General features: G+C 44.4%; 1 protein-coding gene across 1 annotated transcript in view; it reads right to left on the minus strand.

Moving 5' to 3' along the window:
• LOC124622333 (myrosinase 1-like) overlaps positions 1-23540 on the minus strand; it is a 59808-nt gene extending 36268 nt beyond the window's left edge. The window contains exons 1-3 of the mRNA XM_047148010.1: positions 23398-23540; positions 14313-14446; positions 10998-11132 (exon numbers count right to left, since the gene is read on the minus strand). Of these exons, the coding sequence (XP_047003966.1) occupies positions 10998-11132; positions 14313-14446; positions 23398-23533 (405 nt within the window). The 5' untranslated portion in view covers positions 23534-23540. The remainder of the gene's footprint in view (positions 1-10997; positions 11133-14312; positions 14447-23397) is intronic.
• Positions 23541-24131: the final 591 nt, after the last annotated feature.

Here is a 24131-nt window from a genome sequence, read left to right on the forward strand (position 1 = left end):
GACTTCCTTCCCCATCCTTCCCTAATGCGATGAGACCGATGACCTCGCTGCTTGGTCTCTTCCCCCAAACAATCCAATCCTACTGAGTGGATTGCTGCGTTTAAACGCCTGTGTTGTGCATCTACATCTACATCTACATTTATACTCCGCAAGCCACCCAACGGTGTGTGCAGAGAGCACTCTACGTGCCACTGACGTTACCTCCCTTTCCTGTTCCAGTCGTGTATGGTTCGCGGGAAGAACGACTGTCTGAAAGCCTCCGTGCGCGCTCGAATCTCTCTAATTTTATATTCGTGATGCCCTCGGGAGGTATAAGTAGGGGGAAGCAATATATTCGATACCTCATCCAGAAACGCACCCTCTCGAAACCTGGACAGCAAGCTACACCGCGATGCAGAGCGCCTCTCTTGCAGAGTCTGCCACTTGAGTTTGCTAAACATATCCGCAGCGCTATCACGCTTACCAAATAACCCTGTGACGAAACGCGCCGCTCTTCTTTGGATCTTCTCTATCTCCTCTGTCAATCCGACCTGGTACGGATGCCACACTGATGAGCAATACTCAAGTATAGGTCGAACCAGTGTTTTGTAAGCCACCTCCTTTGTTGATGGATTACATTTTCTAAGGACTTTCCCAATGAATCTCAACCTGGCACCCGCCTTACCAAAAATTAAATTTGTATGGTCATTCCACTTCAAGTATGGCTCTGAGCACTATGCGACTTAACTTCTAAGGTCATCAGTCGCCTAGAACTTAGAACTAATTAAACCTAACTAACCTAAGGACATCACACACATCCATGCCCGAGGCAGGATTCGAACCTGCGACCGTAGCGGTCACGCTGTTCCAGACTGTAGCGCCTTTAACCGCGTGGCCACCACGGCCGGCACACTTCAAGTCGTTCCGTACGCATACTACCAGATATTTTACATAAGTAACTGCTACCAGTGTTTGTTCCGCTATCATATAATCATACAATCATACAATAAAGGATCCTTCTTTCTATGTATTCACAATACATTACATTTGTCTATGTTAAGGTTCAGTTGCCAGTCCCTGCTCCAAGTGCCTATCCGCGGCAGATCTTCCTGCATTTCGCTGCAATTTTCTAATGCTGCAACTTCTCTGTATACTACAGCACCATCCGCGAAAAGCTGCATGGAACTTCCGACACTATCTAATAGGTCATATATATATATATATATTGTGAAAAGCAATGCGCTCAGTCCGGAACCGCGCGACTGCTACGGTCGCAGGTTCGAATCCTGCCTCGGGCATGGATGTGTGTGATGTTCTTAGGTTAGTTAGGTTTAAGCAGTTCTAAGTTCTAGGGGACTGTTGACCACAGATGTTAAGTCCCATAGTGCTCAGAGCCATTTTTGAAAAGCAGTGGTCCCATAACACTCCCCTGTGGCACGCCTCTGAACTTCATTCCTAGAGCGTTTGAGAACTAGGATGCGGCCTTGGTCGTTTATCTGGTTTATATGTACTTAAGCTGTGGTGTCTCAGATCTATGACACAAACAGCCTCTATTGCAAAGATCAACACCATTCGCAATGATCGAGGTGAACCTACATCTGTTCTTCACTAGTAACAGGAGTTCCACTACGCTGCAACTTTTTTTCCAAATTCTAAAATCCCTTTGGCCTCACATACGCTGGTGTCCCAAAGCTAAGTATAATCATGAAACCACGAAAATGAAAAGAAAAAAGTAAGCTATCACCCAACATTGCAGTAAATATTAGTATTTGTCTACTTGTTCGTTCAGTGTAGGTAAGGAGTACATCGTGGTGTGAACAGCGACGTAACCGAAATGTAGGCACAGACAGCGCATGATACCACTCATGCCTCAGTGAGGAGAGTGTAGTCTCTTCGTGAAGCTGACAGGGTAGAATACTCGGCTGCCTGAAAGCAGTGCAGACGCAGTCCGAAGTTCAGTATCCTTGGATATTCCGCAGAGTGTCATTTCGAGGCTTTGGCGACGATTTCGAGACGCAGGAGATATTCGTTGTACGCTTGCGCAACGTCGAGCAAGAACAACCACCCTCCAGCTGGACCGATATCTGGCCGCAATTGCCCGGCAGAATTGGAGTACACTTGCAACACAAATGGCTGCAGTGCTTGTAGCCGCCTCAGGACTTGCTGTTTCCCAACAAACTGGGTACCGAAGGCTCAGAACAGCAGGGCTGTTTGCCAGACGTCTGGTCGTGTGCATTTGGCTCACTCCAACACAGAGACGGGCCCGTGTACTGTGGAGTCGCAACGTCAAAATTGGACCGTGAATGGATGGAGGACAGCGCTATTCGCAGATGACTCCCGCTTCAGTTTGCAATATGAGTCTCGTCGCACGTATGTCTGGAGACCACCTGATAGGCGACACAACTTTATGAACATAGTGAAAAGAGAACGGTTTGGTGGTGATGGCATCATGGTGTGGGGAGGCATCGTGTTGAATGGGCATACTGAGATGTACAACTTCGCTCGTGGTCGGAGGAATACTGTACACGTTCAGAGGTACAAAGATGAAGTGCAGCTACGACATGTTTGCCTTTTGACAGTTGGTCCAGATTTCCTATTTATGGACGTTAATGCCCGCCCACACTGAGTTGCTGCTGGCCAGCGACATTCCTGGATCCGAATACTATAGAAGATGCCTGGGATGCATTCGGCAGGCGGACTGCATCCTACCAGTCTCCACGAAGGACGCTTTCAGACCCCCACACCGCTCTTGCTGGGGAATGGGATCGACTACCAAGGTAACTTTTGAACCATCTCGTACAGAGCATGCCACGTCACTGCGCAGTGTCTAGGGGTAAGCATGTCCCCTATTAACAGCTTCTATTGTCGTGGAAGAGATTTCCCATTTGTGTCATTTCCTTACAAATGCGTATCTTAACATTCAGAACTTTTCTAACATCGTGTTTCGGGCACTATTGTACGCTACATATCTTGTAATTAAACTGTAGCTTGCTCAATAATGCTTCAGACATCTTGAAACGCAATATGTAGAAATTCTTCCAATCCATCTATGGCATGAATCAGCAAACCAGTGTTAAATAGTACTAGCTGAAAACAGTCTTGTTTTCTTATTTATCAACTACGCGTTTTACCTTACTTAGGCATCTTCAGGCAGACCTTAATTTGGTATTTCTTAGGACGATCCATTAGACAGTGTAGCTAAAGGGCATCGTCGAATACATCAGGCCAACATCGCCTTCGTTAACCTCGGTTTTACCGAGACTGTTTTCAGCTAATACAATAAAATGCAATATGTCTTCTTTTCGTGATTATGCTTAACTTGCTGACGATATTGTTCATTTCGGGACCAAGTCAAACGTACCATGTTTATCGTATGCTATAAGTGTATGAGCGCTTCTTGGATTGTTTGGGAGTATCGGTAATGATTTTATTACGATATCTGACTACGTTGCCTATACCAGTAGATGGTGCATTACGAAATGAAGCTTGCGTGGTGCACTTGTATATTCACTAATGTGCAACAACAGGACGAGACAGTTTATTCCAGTCACTCACTTTCCACAACACATAGACTGAAAACGTTCACTGTCAACACTGTAACAGATCTACCTGAAAATTAGGTAGCAGAGCGAGTTCCGAATAACATAGCCCAAACTCGAAAACACACTCACATATTATTTGAAAATATCCGAATGGAAATAACCAGTTACATTTTACATTTGTTAATAGTTAATCACACGTGTGTGGCCAAAGGTATTTACTGTTGTTAGTTATTGTACGATGAAGTTCAGATTACATTCTTTGGAATATAATAATTCCAGGTCCCAACACAGCAAGTGTTGTCAGATGTGAATGTTACTGAACTATCAGTTTAATAAGTCATAGTGGCAAAACACTGACACAAGTTATGTACATAAGAACGAAAAAACTATTAAAAGCCACCTCAAGGAAGATCAGTTTGGGTGCCAGGGAAATACTCAACGCAATAGAGCCTACGACTTTTCTTAGGAGATAGGTTAAAGAAAAGCAGAAATATGTCTAGACATTTTGTGTACTTAGAGAAAGCTTTTGACAATGTTGGCTAGAATTCATCATCATCATCATCTTGGACAGCTTCCAGCCACTGGCTGGGTCTGTCGGGAACACAAGCCTCTCCATCGTGTTCTGTCTTTCCACCATTCCCCCTCTTCCACCTTCGTCCAGTTCTCTCCTCTTCTCGTCACACATTCCTTCACTCCCTTCACCCATCTATCTCTTGGTCTTCCTCTGGGCCTCTTCCCCTCCAGTTGCAGATCAAACATCCTCTTTGGAATTCTTCCCTCATCCATTCTCTTCATGTGTCCATACCACTGCAGTCTTGATTTTTCTATCCTGTCCTGTACTGGTTCCTCCTTTAGTCTTTCCCTCACATACACATTTCGCTATCCGTCTCGTCTTCTTACACTCAACCTGCTCCTCTGGAACTTCATTTCACTAGCCTGTATTCTACTTTTGTCGCTTTTGTGCATTACCCATGTCTCACTTCCGTATGCCAATATGGGGACAAAGTAGGTTCGGTATATAATTCCCTTGGACTTCTGTGGCACTTCGTTGCTCCAAATAAGCCCCCTAATGCATTTGTAGAACTGCCCTGCTTTTCTGCACCTTTCATTTATTTCCATTGCGTTTCCCCCCTTACTTTCAATCATGCTTCCCAGGTACTTGAAGTTCTCTACCACTTGTAGTTTTTCCCCTCCACAAGTTATATCCACATTTGGCCTATTCTTCTTCCTTGTTGTGACAATTATTTCACTTTTCTTTGCAGAGAAATGCATTCCATATTCTGCTGCCGTTGCCTCCCATACATCTAACTGCTCTTGCACCTCCTTCTCGCAATTTCCCCATAACATCAGGTCATCGGCAAAAAGCACTGCTTTCATTTTACGATCTCCAATTGCATCTGATACTTGCTGTAGGATTTCATCCATAACAATAATAAACAATAAAGGCGAAAGTGCACTTCCCTGTCGCAGCCCATTTTCCAGCTTGAACCATGCAGTACGTTCCCTCCCCACTTTCACACAACTCTCACTTCCCTCATACATTTTTCTGACTTTTCGTGTTATCTCTTGATCTATCCCTTTTGCGTTCAGCACATCCCAGAGCTTGTCCCTACAGATACTGTCATACACCTTCTCAATATCTAAAAAGGCCATGATTAAGTCCTTCCCGTACTCATAGTGCCTTTCCTGCAGTTGCCTTACCGCAAATATGAGGTCCGTTGTTGATCTTCCCGGTCTGAAACCATACTGCTCCTCTTGCAGTCTACTTTCAATACTGCTTCTTATTCTCTTCTCCAGGATCTTTTCATAGATTTTTCCACAGTGGCATAGCAGGGTGACTCCTCTGCAGTTCTCACATCTCCTTTTATCCCCTTTCTTGAAGATCGGGACTATAATTCCTTTCTTCCAATCCTCAGGAATTCTGTTCTCCTTCCACACCACCCTCAGCACTCTGTATAGCCACTGGGTTCCTACTTCTCCTGCTGCTCGTATCATATCCACTGTTACTTCGTCCCAACCTGGTGCCTTGCCCCCTTTCATCCTCTTTATGGCTTCTTCCACTTCATTCCAAGTTAGATCATCAATTTCCCCACTATTACAATCGTCTGCTGCCTTAGGCTCTCCAACGCTGTTAGTTACCCGCTTGGCGGCATTCAACAGATCTTCAAAGTACTCCTTCCAAATCTTTTTGAGCTCATGCATTTCCTCCACAACTCTTCCATTATTATCCATGATCCTCAGGCACTCGCTTCTGTCGTTCCTCTTATTTCTTACCATGGTGTAAAGTATTCTTTTGTTCCCTTCACTGTCCTCTTCTAACATTCTTGTCCATTTTACCATCCACTTCTTCTTCTCCGCCCTTACTATGGTCTGTGCCGCTTTCTTGCTTTCCTTATATTTTACCCTAGCTTCCTCTGTTCGGGTCTGGAACCATTCTCTGAAGGCTTTGTTCTTTCGAAGTACTGCCTCTTTACATATGATGTTCCACCATGGGGTTTCCTTACTTCTCCTCTTTGTGCTAGTTCTTCCGCACACAGTCTCAGCTGCCTCAACTAGAGCCCTCTTAAAATCTCCCCATTCTTCTTCCACTGTTCTCTGATCTTCCTTTGGCAGCTTCTTCCTGATCAGTGTCTGGTACTGGGTCCTCCGTTCTTCCTCTTTCAGCATCCATGTCTTCAACCTTTTCTCCCGTATATCTGTTGCCCTCCTATCTTTTTTATCTCTCAGGGTGGCTACCAACAGCCGACGGTCACTGTCTAAGGCCTCAGATGGAATGACCTTAACATCTGTGAGGCTGCTCATCATCTGCCTATCCACTAGTACATAGTCTACTACTGAAGTTTGGGACCAGTCTCCACTGTTGGCTAGAATTCTTGTTCGTAATTCTGAAAGTAACAGGGCTAAGATATAGAAAGCAGAAGGTTATATACAACTTGCACAGAAACCAGATGGCAATTATAAGAGTCAAAGTACATGAATGGGAATCAGTGTTGGAGAAGGAGGGGCTGTCGCCTGTCCTGGACGTTATTCATTCATATATTGAGCAAAAAGTAAAGGATACCAAAGAAAAATCAGGAGGAGAAAGTATAGTTCTGGGAGAATAAATATAATCTTCGAAGTTTATCGTTGACGATGTAATTCTGTCAGAGTCAGCAGAGGAATTGGAAGAGCAGTTGAACGGAATGGACAGTGTCTTCAAACGTGGAAAGATGAAAATTAGTAAAAGCAAAATAATGGTAATGAAATTTAATCAAATTAAATCAGGTGTGCTGGGGAATTTGATAAGGAAATGAAACACTAAAACTAGTATATGAGCTCTGCAGCATGTGCAGTAAAAAGACTGATGTTGGCCGAAGTAGAGAACATATAAAATGTAGAATGGTAATGGAAAAGAAAACGTTTCTAAAGAAGAGAAACTTTTTAACATCAAAAATAAATTTCAGTTTCAGCAAATCATTTCTGAAGGCTGGAGTGTAGCCTCGTACAAAACTGAAACATCGTTGATAAGTATTTCATACAAGAGGAGACTGGAGGATTATGAAATGTATAGTGATACAGAAGAATGCTGTGGTTTGGGGATGGGGGAGAGGGGGGGGGGCTTAGGCCAGGTAACTAATGAAGAGATACTGAATAGAATTGAAGAAGAAAGGAATTTGTGGTATATGGCAACTAAACGATGGGATCAGTTGGCAGGGCACATTCTCGTAGACCACGGAATCGTCAGTTTAGCATTGGAGGGGAGAGCGTGAGAAAACTGTTTCAGAGAGAGTCAAAGAGAGGAGTACAGCAATCAGATATTCAAATGTATGTGGGTTGCAGCAGTTGTTCGGAGAGGAAGAGCCTTGCACAGGATGGAGTAGCGTGGAGAGCTGCATCAAACCACGCTTCAGACTGAAAATCGAAACAACAATAACAAGTTAAGGATATTTTTGCGGCTTCTTACCATCGGTAAAAGCATTGATACACAAGAACCACAGGTAGGTTTCCTAACGATACAGAAGTTTCGCAGTGATACGTACACAAATATTTTAATATCACTTTCAGATGTATGTAAACACTGTGTGAAAACAATACTTTCCACTCGTTTGCAAGTATAGTACTTCTATAAAAATACTTCTGTCCGATTGTTCCCAGTAATCAAACCACACTGCAATAGAGCATTATTTGAAAACTGACCACTTTTCCCATAGCGGTTGTAACTTTGCTTTTCGGCAGTGCCCACCTGGTAGGAAATTCGTTGACTTATCAAATTATGTGGACGATATGTACGTATTCGAATAAAGATTAATGATATTCCTTGAGAGCAGGTTGAGTTACTTACTCTGGGATCTCTTTTGTCGGCTTGTCTGTAGGTGATGGTATTAGAAGCTCCACTACTAAGATTACTGTCTGCACTGACGGCATGCTGTCTCTATGGGGTGAGGGTCAAAGGAAATACTCACAAAGGTGATCTTAGACTCACTTTAAACGATGAGCATGATGAGAACAGCGCGAACAACGTGCTCATCGACTATCGAAGATCGAGGTGAGGCACAGTTTGCTTCGATAAATCAGTTTGACTTGACCCAGGCCGAAATTTTAATCTGGGCGACACCCATGGCTCCAAACATTCGATAAAAAAATATCACCATTTGCCCAGATCTTCACGGCGCATCCCACGCACATTTTATAGCTCAATTGATAGGAGAAGATCCTTCAAAAGGGCGTTAAACGGTCAGAATTTCGAGGCATAGATAGACGACAAATACACATATTTTCGAAGCCAAATCATACAGACGTTGTCCTACCTATATCTGAAAAGTATGCCAGCACTGGATAATGATATTCATCAAACAGCCTAGCAATATATTCATAGAAGGGTCAATGAATGTTACAGAAACGATCTTCCAAATGTATCAACGTTCGGACTTACGGCAGCCAATTTACATCAGGCGAGTATATAAAAGTTACATATATGCCTGCATCTATTATATTGAAGTCAGCCACATAACAGAGGACACATTAAGGCAGTCCGCAAGAGACCGTCAACTTTTAATGCAATGCGCTCCTAAATTTCCTAGGGCTGTCAAATGTCCTCACACTTATTAGTCACAAGTGCGACGATTTTACCCCTAACACTAGAGCTGTTTGGTTAAACGTCATAAAAGGAACTACCAAAACCTTGCAAAACCGTACATAAGTAAACTGAACCCCTCATCATTATATGAAGAATGTATTGTTGAACCGAATGTGGTAAACATACACCTACACAAGAATGTTATCAACATGAGAACTGCGATAAATTTCGTCAACTATATTTTACCGTCTGAATAGATTTTTGTTTATTGACAGTAAACAATACTAGCAAGTCTCCTCTTTGATGTGTAAATTGGTTGCATTTAGTCCGAACATTGACAGATTTCGAAGATAGTTTCTGTAACATTTTTCTTTTTTTCTTGACGCTAAACAATTGTAACGGGTCTACTATGTGATATGTATGTTGATGCATTGAAGCCTAAGTAGAGATTTTGTGATCTGAGTATCAGTGAATGACTAGCTAGCCTCAGGTTTTCACAAGGCGTCTTCCTCTCCCTTCCAATAAGATTTAGGTATCTTTCCCTGAATATGTGAGAGCATACTACTCGAACAATCGATAGACCATACTATCCAGACGATGTTGTGTAGGAAATGTTGAGGAATTGTAAAAACGATACTTAAATACTTGCTCTAGACGTAAGTTCACATATGCTAGAAGAGGTAGATTGTTTTAATTTGCTAGATACAGGGGATAGGCAAAATAATGTAAACACCTGTACTTACTTCGGAATGGCTTATTAATAACGGGTTGGGCCCTCATTAGCCCATAATACAGCTGCGGTTCTTGTTGGAATATTGGCATATAATGATCGTATAGTCTCCAGTGGAATGTTATGCCACTCTTCGATCAGAACCTCTTCTGATTGCTGTTGTGACGAGGGAGACGGAAATCTGCTCCGGAGTCTGCGCTCTGATACTACCCACAAAGGTTCTATAAAGTTCAAGTCCGGGGACTGTGCTGGCCAGGGAAGACGCTGCAGTAGTGTTGCATGTTCGCCATATCACAATTATGCTGTTCTGGCAGTGTGAATGGGTACAAGATCGTCGGTAAATATGGTATCATTGTTGGGGAGCAACATTTGAATCATAGGGTGCGCCTGATCACCTATAATGTTCACGTAATCGTTCACTGTAACACGGCCTTTGAGAGTAATTATGGGAGCAGTAAAATACGATGATATGGCTGCCCACACGATCACACTTCCACCTCCATGCTTAACTGTTCGAATGAAGCAATCAGGATTGTAGGCTTCTTTTGCGTTCTCCAGACGTAATCCCGGCCCGACGTTGCCGCGTCGGACCATATGACGTGTTTCGATTGATCAACCGTCCAGGATTTATGCTCCTGACACCATGTTTTACGCTTCTTTGCGTTTGTTGTCGTCGCTAATGCTTTCGGTTAGCAGCTTGTACACGAATATTCGCTTTATGGAGTTCTTGGCGCACAGTGTCGATAGATACGAGGTGTCGAAGGTGGTTATTGAGCTCTGCAGTCACTTTCGTGGCCGTAGTTTCGTGTTGTTTTGACACAATTCATGTTAGCGTACAATGATATCGTCAGTTAGTTTTGATTTGCGCCCACTATTACATTTACACGCTGATGTGTTTCCATGTTTTGTGTGGGCTGTTATGACTCTTGAAACATTCAATAAGTTGGCTTCCTTGGTTACTGATGCTCTAGCTAATCGGGCACCGACAATCTACCCTCTTTGGAACTCTGTTAGGTTTTCCATTGCACGTAGACCTCGGCCTCTGAATGCAAATACAAAGTGTGCACTACTCGTAAACAACCTGTACTGATGCCAAGTTCATACCGAACACGCGCAGTCCAGAGCGACAAAGACTTATCTGCATTGTTGACTGTCAAACACAACCATCTCATTACTATCACTGTTCACATTATTTTGGCTATCAAATGGCTCTGAGCACTATGGGACTTAACTTCTGAGGTCATCAGTCCCCTAGAACTACTTAAACCTAACTAACCTAAGGACATCACACACATCATGCCCGAGGCAGGATTCGAACCTGCAACCGTAGCGGTCGCGCGGTTCCAGACTGTAGCGTTTTGGCTATCCATTGTATGTCTGACCAGTGAATTACCAAAGGAAGCTGAGAGAACAAAGTACGGGTGCAACGACGAAGTAAACAGATTAGCGAGTGGCCCACAGGCGTGGCTGCAGCCAGTATTATTGTCTCTATGCAAGAGGCCGACTATAGCGCTACTTGCAGAACACCGTAACGTGCTGCTGCCTGCCGGCTCGTACTACAACTATTCACTGAGCCCAGCCACCAACTGGGTCGAGGTATTCTTTCCCCTCCTAACTCACATATTCCTGAGGAATTGATCTATGCCGGAACTGATGATGACGAACACGTATACGTATGTGTCACTCTTACCATGGGCTGGATTCCGTTTGCTAGCAGCTCGTCGATGAGGTTGTTGTAGTAGTCGATGCCTGGCTGGTTGATGACGTCAAGGTCTCCAGTGGGCAGGATGCGCGCCCAGGAGATGGAGAAGCGGTACACGTCCGCCTGTTCATAAATGAGGAGTATAACATGAGATACTTTATGAAACTAGTAAGTCTGTTCGTGTGGAAGACAACACTGTAAGAATGTGAGACGAATATCATTAGGATTGTTTAAATTACAAACGACAAATGACACATACAATTAAACAGGAATTGATGGTACACTTTTATAAATGTAAGATTTCAGCTGAAGGTACGTTTTCTAATTCCTTATTCGACAGGAAGAGATTCCTCAGGAGGATTTTGTTACGAAGCACAAAGGCCTCTCCCATACTAATTTTCCACCCAGCTTTGTTTAATGATACTTTATTTACCGCATTATCTACATAATTTAGGCACAGCTATCGAAATGATATAAATCTACATCCGCAGATCTGGTAAACGTAAAGGGGATACATTCAAGCCACGACACTTTGGGTGACAACGCGAGACGCACCCATGAACAGAAAGTGTCAACGTTTTAAAAGAAACGCCAGAAAAAATTAAAACGGGTATAAACAATGAATTAAGGAAAGGATACTTGTGGGCCTACTTACACTACCTGATGCAAAATACACTACTGGCCATTCAAATTGCTACACCACGAAGATGACGTGCTACAGACGCGAAATTTAACCGACAGGAAGAAGATGCTGTGATATGGAAATGATTAACTTTTCAGAGCATTCACACAAGGTTTGTGCCTGTGGCGTAGCGACACCTACAACGTGCTGACATGAGGTTGACCGGCTCTGCCCTTCATTCTGTACCCTTTCTGGATACATAAAATGTTCGACTGCTGCCCTGGCCAGCACATTCTCCAACTCTCACACCAACTGAAAGCGTCCGGTCAATGGCGGCCGAGCAACTGGCTCGTCAGAATACGTCAGTCACTACTCTTGATGAACTGTGGTATCGTGTTGAAGCTGCATGGGCAGCTTACCTGTACACGCCATCCAAGCTCTGTTTGACTCAATGCCCAGGCGTCAGTTCTAGTATAATATATTTGTCCAATGGCTAGTCGTTTATCATCTGCATTTCTTCTTGGTGTAGCAATTTTAATGGCCAGTAGTGGTTTTTTTTTTTTTTTTTTGTCATCAGTCTACTTACTGGTTTGATGCGGCCCGCCACGAATTCCTTTCCTGTGCTAACCACTTCATCTCAGAGTAGCACTTGCAACCTACGTCCTCAATTATTTGCTTGACGTATTCCAATCTCTGTCTTCCTCTACAGCTCCCTCTAGTACCGTGGAAGTCATTCCCTCATGTCTTAGCAGATGTCCTATCATCCTGTCCCTTCTCCTTATCAGTGTTTTCCACATATTCCTTTCCTCTCCGATTCTGGGTAGGACCTCCTCATTCCTTACCTTATCAGTCCACCTAATTTTCAACATTCGTCTATAGCAACACATCTCAAATGCTTCAATTCCCTTCTGTTCCGGTTTTCCCACAGTCCATGTTTCACTACCATACAATACTGTACTCCAGACGTACATCCTCAGAAATATCTTCCTCAAATTAAGGCCGGTATTTGATATTAGTAGACTTCTCTTGGCCAGAAATGCCTTTTTAACCATAGCGAGTCTGCTTTTGATGTCCTCCTTGCTCCGTCCGTCATTGGTTATTTTACTGCCTAGGTAGCAGAAATCCTTAACTTCATTGACTTCGTGACCATCAATCCTGATGTTAAGTTTCTCGCTGTTCTCATTTCTACTACTTCTCATTACCTTCGTCTTTCTCCGATTTACTCTCAAACCATACTGTGTACTCATTAGACTGTTCATTCCGTTCAGCAAATCATTTAATTCTTCTTCACTTTCACTCAGGATAGCAATGTCATCAGCGAATCGTATCATTGATATCCTTTCACCTTGTATTTTAATTCCACTCCTGAACCTTTCTTTTATTTCCATCATTGCTTCCTCGATGTACAGATTGAAGAGTAGGGGCGAGAGGCTACAGCCTTGTCTTACACCGTTCTTAATACGAGCACTTCGTTCTTGATCGTCCACTCTTATTATTCCCTCTTGCTTGTTGTACATATTGTATATGACCCGTCTCTCCCTATAGCTTACCCCTACTTTTTTCAGAATCTCGAACAGCTTGCACCATTTTATATTGTCAAACGCTTTTTCCAGATCGACAAATCCTATAAAAGTGTCTTGATTTTTCTTTAGCCTTGCTTCCATTATTAGCCGTAACGTCAGAATTGCCTCTCTCGTTCCTTTACTTTTCCTAAAGCCAAACTGATCGTCACCTAGTGCATTCTCAATTTTATTTTCCATTCTTCTGTATATTATTCTTGTAAGCAGCTTCGACGCCTGAGCTGTTAAGCTGATTGTGCGATAATTCTCGCACTTGTCAGCTCTTGCCGTCTTCGGAATTGTGTGGATGATGCTTTTCCGAAAGTCAGATGGTATATCGCCAGACTCATATATTCTACACACCAACGTGAATAGTCGTTTTGTTGCCACTTCCCCCAACGATTTTAGAAATTCTGATGAAATTTTATCTATCCCTTCTGCCTTATTTGACCGTAAGTCCTCCGAAGCTCTTTTAAATTCCGATTGTAATGCTGGATCCCCTATCTCTTCTAAATCGACTCCTGTTTCTTCTTCTATCACATCAGACAAATCTTCACCCTCATAGAGGCTTTCAATGTATTCTTTCCACCTATCTGCTCTTTCCTCTGCATTTAACAGTGGAATTCCCGTTGCACTCTTAATGTTATCACCGTTGCTTTTAATGTCACCAAAGGTTGTTTTGACTTTCCTGTATGCTGAGTCTGTCCTTCCGACAATCATATCTTTTTCGATGTCTTCACATTTTTCCTGCAGCCATTTCGTCAGAGCTTCCCTGCACTTCCTATTTATTTCATTCCTCAGCGACTTGTATTTCTGTATTCCTGATTTGCCGGAATGTGTTTGTACTTTCCCATTTCATCAATCAACCGAAGTATTTCTTCTGTTACCCATGGTTTATAAAATGCAATAATACACGTCGATGAAACAGTATTACATTAATTTTTGTCTGAGTACAACAAAAGACGATAACAGTTGAATCAGATGCTATTGACAGTATAGATTGCTAGAAATCTGGGAAAATATATTAATGTGTTGACAGGGTCTCTTTGCTGCAATTGAAACGCATCAAAACAGTGTAGATTCGCCGAGTACCACACCTGCGTAACGCCAGTGAGTACTCACGTTGAGCGCCTTCAGCATCTGCACGTCCTCCTGGTACTTGTGGTACGAGTCGCAGGCCACATCACCGTTATCGCCATTCGTGCCGTACTCAGGGTGTTCGTGGAGCATGTAGTCCCAGATGTTCTCTCCTTTGCCTGCATACACGAATAGGTATCGTTGCAGAGTGGTTCATATTTCTATCAAATGACAGGAGCTATACATAATACATGTCATTTCCGAGAAGTAGCTAGTATGAAACAATTATTTTACGAGTACCAAGAGATTATCAGCAGGACGCTCTCAATACCGGTTCTTCAATCATCTTTCAATCAAACATAAATCCATACTGTAATGAATTGCCCTGCGAACAGTCGCATACAACTGATCTATTGGTTTATTGTCATTATCAGCTGCCAAGGTGGTTACGATTCTTCAATACAGGCTACACAATGACCTATGAGGCTGAATTTTGAAATCACAGATATAGCATTTTTAAGCAGCTGAATATGGGCTTGTCGAAATAGTGTCACATAGCAAACGGATGCTTGTCCGTCCTTTTCTGCTGCGCGTGTGGGATCCTTACCAGATCGGATCGACGGGGTACATCGAAAGAGTTCAAAGAAGGGCAGCACGTTTTTTATTATCGCGAAATAGGGAGGACGGTGTCACTGAAATGATACAATACTGAGGGGTGGACATCGTTAAAACAAAGGCGTTTATCCTTGTGGCAGAATCTTGTGCACACCATCTTTCTCCCCGAATGCGAAAATATTTTGTTGACACCGACCTACATAGGGAGAAACGATCACTATAACAAAATAAGGGAAATCAGATCTAGCACTTAAAGAAATACGTGTTCGTCTTTTTGGAGCGCTGTACGAGATTGGTTCAAATGGTTCAAATGGCTCTGAGCACTATGGGACTCAACTGCTGTGGTCATCAGTCCCCTACATCTACATCTACATCTATACTCCGCGAGCCACCTTACGGTGTGTGGCGGAGGGTACTTATTGTACCACTATCTGATCCCCCCTTCCCTGTTCCATTCACGAATTGTGCGTGGGAAGAACGACTGCTTGTAAGTCTCCGTATTTGCTCTAATTTCTCGGATCTTTTCGTTGTGATCATTACGCGAGATATATGTGGGCGGTAGTAATATGTTGCCCATCTCTTCCCGGAATGTGCTCTCTCGTAATTTCGATAGTAAACCTCTCCGTATTGCGTAACGCCTTTCTTGAAGTGTCCGCCACTGGAGCTTGTTCAGCATCTCCGTAACGCTCTCGCGCTGACTAAATGTCCCCATGACGAATCGCGCTGCTTTTCGCTGGATCATGTCTATCTCTTCTATTAATCCAACCTGGTAAGGGTCCCATACTGATGAGCAATACTCAAGAATCGGACGAACAAGCGTTTTGTAAGCTACTTCTTTCGTCGATGAGTCACATTTTCTTAGAATTCTTCCTATGAATCTCAACCTGGCGCCTGCTTTTCCCACTATTTGTTTTATGTGATCATTCCACTTCAGATCGCTCCGGATAGTAACTCCTAAGTATTTTACGGTCGTTACCGCTTCCAATGATTTACCACCTATGGCATAGTCGTACTGGAATGGATTTCTGCCCCTATGTATGCGCATTATATTACATTTATCTACGTTTAGGGAAAGCTGCCAGCTGTCGCACCATGCATTAATCCTCTGCAGGTCCTCCTGGAGTACGTACGAGTCTTCTGATGTTGCTACTTTCTTGTAGACAACCGTGTCATCTGCAAATAGCCTCACGGAGCTACCGATGTTGTCAACTAAGTCATTTATGTATATTGTAAACAATAAGGGTCCTATCACGCTTCCCTGCGGTACTCCCGAAATTACCTCTACATCTGCAGATTTTGAACCGTTAAGAATGACATGTTGTGTCATTACTACTTAAACCTAACTAACCTAAGGACATCACACACATCCATGCCCGAGGCGGGATTCGAACCTGCGACCGTAGCAGTCGCACGGTTCCGGACTGCGCGCCTAGAACCGCGAGACCACCGTGGGTGGCACATACGAGATTGCAATAACAGAGAATTGTGAAGGTGGTTTGATGAATTCTCTGCCAGGTACTTACATGTGATTTGCAGAGTATCGATGTAGATGTAGAACTAGATGTACCAGGAACGATACCCAGGCAACACAGGCAGTCTTGGTCTGAATGTCGCTTCACAGAGAGGATGTCCTGTGTTGGCCATGAAAAGAAACCAGCGTCTGCTACCAATCTGTAACCCTCAGTATCGTTTCTCCGCGGGAAAGTGACTGGCTACAGTGGTAAGGCAGAGCCTAAATATATAACAGCTGCAAGAGAGCGGGGAAATATATGAAATATTCTATACAATTTGGCAGTATGAAAGATGAAATAACTGCTCGACCAAGCAATGGCATCTGAGAAAGGAGGGGCAAACGTTTAAAAAAAGAAAAAAAGTTCGTGCCCGTGGTGGAGAACGCTGAAGTATGCAAATTATACTGAAAACTGCAGACATTGTTAAAGAAGGAACGACGAGGTAGTCTATTTACAACTGTCCAAGTCGTTAATCTCTGATGCAGGCCGTCGCTCTGATGATTCATGTGTCGGCAGTAAAACTGTGTCTGGACTCCGGCCACAACACAGTTCCATTCGTGAATGTGTGTAGTGTTCATCACGTCAGAGCATTCTTCGTATTCACTCCAGATGCGATTATTTTCAGCTGAGCGACATTTTTGGCAGCAGTGATAACGATCGATAAGCGCATGACTTCACAGTTTCTCCCAGCGCATCGACAGTGCACAAATCCTGCGCGATTACAGCTACACAAGTACACTGTACAATCAAGAATGCGCACTACGTTCAGCTGCTCAAAAATGGTTCAAATGTCTCTGAGCAATATGGAACTTAACATCTGAGATCATCAGTCCCCTAGACTTAGAACTACTTAAACCTAACTAACCTAACTACATCACACACATCCATGCCCGAGGTAGGATTCGAACCTGCGACCGTAGCTGAAATGCGATTCAGGACTGAAGCGCCAAGATCCGCTCGGCCACACAGCCGGCTCAGCTGCTCAGTGTTACATTAAAACTGAGAAGAAAAATATTTTCTTATTATATTATACATATGTGGGTTTTTCAAATAAAATCTTTGGGAATTTTTTGTCACACTGAATTATATTTCTCTCATGCATAGACCTGTAAGCTAATTTACCAGAGTAAAAATCATTTGAACAAAGTGGTAGCCGAACGATGGTGAAAAAAAAAATATCCATGTCAGCAGATGCTGCGACTCTGCAGTCGATTATTCACAAATAATTACACTACCTGACAAATAGATGCCAGGAGTGAACATAGAAATACAGAATGTAAGACGCCTTCAGTGTTTGCACAATTTGGAGAGGAAGGCGCTTACCGTGAGTTGCAAGGAAAGTATCGTCCGCCATACTGCGCTGACACATTCGGAAAACAAGAAGGACGACAGGAAGGACACTCTTGGAATGATTTCATGTGTATCTCAAGGCAAATCACTGCACAGATTTCAGCAGACCCAGATAGGTACCAGATTAATTTTAATCTACGAAACGTGTTTAAAAAATATTAATTGCTCGTACAATGATGTCACAGACTACTGCTCACATGTAAATGGATATTTATAAGATGGCATACTAGAGTATATCGTCTGTATGAAGAGTGAAGCGTGTAACTTGTATGCGGCTCTGAAAAACAATTCGTGACCACTGTAAGATATTTCTTTTAACAGCTGTCTGGTACCGCGCGTCGCGGAATTTGAATCCCCGCTAGAGGTCATGGACGTTGGAGACCCCTAGAGGTCTCTGCACCATCGCACCGTAAGCTGTGGCGGCGCGCGCCTCCTGGCCCGCATTTAGTGTGGGGGCGCCACAGTGGAACACATGGTTCCAGCGGCCAATAGCGGAGCCCCCGATAGAGTACTTAAGCGTCTGCCTCTCGCTCAGCCAGTCCCGGTCTCCTGTTTAAATGCCAAACCTACGCCCTTCCTATCAGCTACATCCGTCTGATGGCCTCCTTCCTCTCCCACCGCCCCTCCTATGTTACCATCCATAATGCCAATTCCCACACCTTCTACCCCTCTGCAGGTGTGCCCCAGGGCTCTGTCCTCTCCCTTCTCCTCTACCTCCTGTACACGGCAGATATGCCCCAACCCCCCCCCCCCCCCCCCAGTACACCTCTTGCAATATGCTGATGACACCGCATTCCTCGCCCTCGCCCCTACCCTCCAACGGTCCCAACGCCTTCTCCAGAATCACATTGACCTTTTTGCTTCATGGTGTAACCAGTGGCTCCTGAAAATCAATCCTTCCAAGACCCAGGCAATCATCATAGGTCGTACCACTCGCTCCTTCCAGCTCCTGGATTTCTCCCTTACTGTCTGCGCCCGTCCTGTCCGCCTCACCCCCACCCTCACCTACCTTGGCCTCACCATTGACCGTCATCTCACCTGGATCCCTCATCTCCGCTCCATCCAATCCAAAGCCCACAACCGCCTCTGACTCCTCAAACTCCTCTCTGGCCGGACATGGGGGTTGCTCCCCTCTACCATCCTCCACACCTACAAATCCTTAATCCGTCCCATCCTCTGTTATGCCAGTCCTGCCTGGATATCTGCCCCCCCCTCCAGATTCTTGAGCGTCATGCACTCCGCCTCGCCTTCCATATACGCCTCTCGTCCCCCACGCGGATCCTCTATGATCTCATTCCTTTCCCCCATCTGCTCCTATTCCTCTAACATATCCACATCCTCTACACCTCCCGCCGCCTTGAACCCCCTCACCCCCTGGTTGCTCCTCTCCTCTCCGATACCCGCCCCCTGCCACGTCTTCATTGTTGTGTCCCCCCTACCCTCCATCTCTACACCCTACATCTCCTTTCCCAAGGTGGCTTCCATCAACTCCCCCTCCCGGATTATACCCTCTCTCCCTCCATTTATCCCTCCTATCAACTCTGATCCTCACTCCCCCTCCTTTCCTCTGTCCTTTTCCCGGGCTCCCTCTCCCCCCCTTCCATCCTCTTTCTTCCCCACCTTCCCTCTCTTTGCCCCCTTCGCTCCCCCAAGTCCTTTTACATTTCCCTCCTCTGCCTCCTCTCATTCCATCTCGCGTCTGCCCTTCTCCCCCTTTATTAGTCCTCTCCCTCCTTGGTTCGTTTTTTTCCCTCCTTGTTCTTCCCCCTCCTCCAGGTCCCCCCCCCCCCCCTACACCATCTGCCTTTGGCTCGGGAGTGTCATCTTTGTGCCGCCACTTTCGTGCAGTGTTCTACAGTGAGTGTTCTACAGCGAGTGTTTTACAGTGAGTGTTCCGTGTTGTGTTTTTTGGGAAGCGTTGCGAATGGCCATCATACTGTCGCTGGGTGTGCCTTTTATCTCTTGCGAACAGAAACCAGACTGTCGCCGTGTTTTTTAATTGTGTGTGTGCTATGTTACTTGTCTGATTCCTGTGTCTTTTATTAACGTTGCCAACCCCTTTTGCTTTCTGTTTTAACTTTCCGCATTTTTCCGCCATTTTACACTTGACGTCACCGTTTTATCGCCTGTTTTATCGCCTGTTTTATCGCCAAGAAAAGCTCAGCCAGCGAGTCTAACCTTGCGTACGTCTCTGGACATATCACCTAGCCTTAGGCAGCTTATTTATTTTCCTGTTCCGCGTACGAGTGGACGTTGTTGTTAAGTTTTCTTGTGACTCCGTTGTTTCGAACTTGTCGTTGTTCGTTCTGTCCTTCGTTGGTGGTGTCCGTCCTCTCCCGTTGTGTTGTTGTTGGCGGGCCGCTCCGCGGGTCCCGCCGCGCTTTCCGTCACTTCAACCCCGCGACTGTTCCGGTCGCCGTTACAACAAGCTCAGTATCCGGTGTTGCCCAGGTGTGTGTTTATGCCAGTCTTGTATTGTATGATCCCTCTCTATTCCATCCACTACACTCCATCTCTCTGTCCACCTCTTCCACACTACACTCACTCTCGCTCTCCTTCTGTTCCCCCCTCCGGACATCTCCTGCTACACTTCCCTGTGTCTATCGGCTCTTAACCCCTCCCTCTGTCCATCTGTTCGTATTCCTCTGTTCATGTGCTCCTTCTCCGTCTGTCAATCTCCTCCTATCCCCTCATAATCAATCTTCTCCTCCCCTCTTTTCGTTCACTTCGTTCTCCCCCACACTGCCCATCCCTTCCTCTCTCCCTGTCCACTGCCTCCACCTCTCGCTGTTCATCTCCTCAGTACTCTACTCTCCCCTCTTTTTGCCAATTAAGTCCTCTTCCCTTTCTCTGTCCATTTCCTCCTCTCCCTATCGCTATCTACTTCCTTCTTCTCCTTCTCAGTGCCCATCTCTTCCTATCCTCTATTTCTCTTTTCTTTCTTTGTCTACTTCTTCCACCCCTCGCTCCCTGTCCACCTCACCGTTACTCTGTCCATCTACGTCTGCATCTACATAGATACTCCGCAAACCATCTCCTATCTATGCCCATCTTCTTTTTTCCCCTCTTTGCTCGTCCACCCCCTCTCTTCTTCTTTCTTCACGTTATCACACCTACCCCAGTCGGCTTCTGGTGGTTCTCACATTTTATTCCAGTTCGGAACTAATATGTGCACGAAATTTCGCTGAAGTCGTACCAGGCATTTAACATGAGCTACAGACACGTGACTTTGATCGCGTACGTACATGCCAAATACATTTCGCACATATTTAACACATTCACACGTATTTGTGTACATATTTCCCCCGTATCTCTAATTAATTTCGCATTGCAATGTCATTTTGAGGCAGCTCAATGTTTATGGTGTCGTATCTCCTGAACTATATGTCGAAGAATGACATATCTTTGTAGGTGCATTCAGCGGAACATGTGGATACTGCTGCGAAATATTTTACGAATAGATTTAGTAACAAAGAAGTAATAAAGTTAAACGTCATCCACGATGCGGCAGTTTTTCACGCATCTCAGTGTTATACGACGTCATATTTCCTGAAGTAAGCGTTATGCAAAGCCATAAATTTGTTGGTACGTTCAGTGGTATATGCGAATACTATCTGGAAAATTTGTCGCGAATGCAGTTATTAGTAAAGAAGTACTAAATGAAAACGTCATGCTTAACGCTGCATGCGGCAAACCTTTTTCCTTTCGTCATTTTTCTGGGGGTTGATAGCTAGGAAATGTTTCTTAATGGTTTGACATTATGTCTAATGTTTTCTGCAAGTCTCTAAGCGCTATCTCAAATACAGGATGAATGAAGTATGGAATTCGCACGTCGTGGCCTACGCTGCTTTTTGACCCCCATCCCCTCCCATCTGATAGGCAGGTGGTTCTCATCTTTTTTGAGATTAACTTCTGACAATAGGTGGTATGTACACCAAGTTTGGTTGAAATCGGTCGAGTGGTTTAGGGCAAACATACGTACATAACTGAGGTGACAAACGTCGTGGGAGACCTAATATCGTGCTGGACCTCCTTTTGCCCCGAGCAGTGCAACAACGCCATGTGGCACAGGCTTAACAAGTCGATGGAAGTCCCCTGCAGAAATACTGAGCCACGTGGCCTCTAAAGCCGTCCATAATTGTGAAAGTGTTGCCGATGTATGATTTTGTGCACAAACAGACCTCTCGATTAGGTTCCATAAACTTTCGATGGGTTTGTTGTCGGGCAATCTGCGTGGCCAAACCATTCACTCGAATTATCCGCAATGTTCTTCAGACCAATCGCAAACAATTATGGGCCTGAGACATGGCACATTGTCATCCACAAAAATTCCACCATCGTTTGTGGACATGAAGTGCATGAATGGATGCAAATCCTCTCCAAGTAGCCGAACATAAGCATTTCCAGTGAGTGACCGGTTCAGTTATTTCAGAGGCCCCCGCCCTTTCCAGTAAACACATCCCACACCGTTATGGAGCCGCCAGCAGCTTGCACAGTGGTTTGTTGACAACTTGGGTCCATGACTTCCTGGGGTCTGCGCCCCACTCGAACCCCACCAACAGCTCCTAGCAACTGAAATCGAGACTCATCTGACCAGGCCAGTGTTTTCCAGTCGGCTAGGGTCCAGCTGATATAGTCACGAGCCCTAGAGAGGCGCTGCAGGCGGTGTCGTGTTACTAGCAAAGGCACTCGCGTCGGGCGTCCGCTGCCATAGTTCATTAACGCCCAATTTCGCCGCACTGTTGTAACAGATACGTCCGTCGTACGCCGCACATTGATTTCTATGGTTATTTAACGATATAATGTGCGTGAAATCTTATGGGACTTAACTACTAAGGCCATCAGTACCTAAGCTTACACACTACTTAACCTAAATTATCCTAAGGACAAACACACACACCCATGCCCGAGGGAGGACTCGAACCTCCGCCGGGATCAGCCGCACAGTCCATGACTGCAGCGCGGCTCTGTGGTTATTTCACGCAGTTTTGTTTATCTGTTAGCAGTGACAACTCTATGCAAATGTCGCTACTCTGTGTCGTCAAAGTGACTTTTGTCACCTCAATGTACACGCGTTCACACATATAAATACATAAATCCATTTTTATAATTAGTATAGGTTATCCACAAAATTCAAGTAACAACTTTGCTATAAATTTTCGGATTTACGTACTGTTGCGATTTTCTCTTAGCTATATACCTCCATTGTTATAAGATCAACACAAAAGCTTTTACACACAATGAAGATTTATAGACCATTAATTTTTACAGAATCTCGATAGTAATGTAGATACAGTACTCTAAAACATGTCGTGCAGTTACAAATTAAGTGATCAATTGTTGGCATATTTTATCTCCATCGATATTCGTAAAACAAACCACTGTAGAGGATAATCTAAAATGTATGCCATTCAAAGTTACACAGAATTACTACATCACTTCATTTTGAGTCTGTTTAAATATTAGCAAATGGCAGGTTTATAATACTGGAAGTGAACATATGTGTAGTGAAAGGTCTATCCAGGTTACTCTTTTAAGCTATTATCAAGTTCCAAATGGAAAAGACTGTTTGCAGATATTATGCTAATAGCAGCTGTACATCGATGTTGGCAGCCTGACGGTAAAGAATTCATTGACGTCTATAATACACTCACCATCTTCATTCCAGCCTCCTTCGATCTGGTAAGCAGCTGTGGCGGCCCCTAGAAGGAAACCTTCCGGAAACTGGTTGACTGCTGTCTGTGCCGCAGCAACAGCTAACACGGCTGCCAACAGTGCCGGTTTCAGCATTTTGAGAGGTCAGTGTCGCCACAACGCGTTTGCGGTCGGTATCTTATATATACGCTGTAAACCACTTCATAATATTACTCAGCGCGAAAGAGACAAAGCGATAAACCTCGGCTATCGCTGATTATTACCATGGGAATATGATTACTACTTGGTTCTTGTGCAACAACGATTTCCGGTTGGTATAGCAGGTTATCAGTAAGTGAAAGAGGAAAAATACTAGTACGTTTGAGCAGCAGTAGTGCGGTTGGTAAAAACTATTACTAAATGGTAGGCATCAGACAATTTCACAATGGGTAAAGACTTCGATAAGTAATATGTCCGCTACGATGTAACATCTAGTCAATACTACTTGTGAAGCGAACTTCGAATCCTTGCGCAGTCGTCGTGATTTAGCTGCTTATTGTTCTCCTTGAACAAGTTGAGACCACTTCTCAGTACTGTGTTTGTGTTTACGGAACGTTACACCCTATCCTAATTTCCTTTTATAGAACGCCGTTTCCCTTTCGGCCACGTCAGATTAGCAAATGTTGTACAGTAGCTTTGAACGCCTGGTGTCGTATGTTAAGCCTTTTACGAAGCTTGAGAGCACGCTTGTGCT

Source organism: Schistocerca americana, chromosome 7, assembly GCF_021461395.2.
Source record: "Schistocerca americana isolate TAMUIC-IGC-003095 chromosome 7, iqSchAmer2.1, whole genome shotgun sequence".
In the NCBI taxonomy this organism is placed as follows: domain Eukaryota; kingdom Metazoa; phylum Arthropoda; class Insecta; order Orthoptera; family Acrididae; genus Schistocerca; species Schistocerca americana.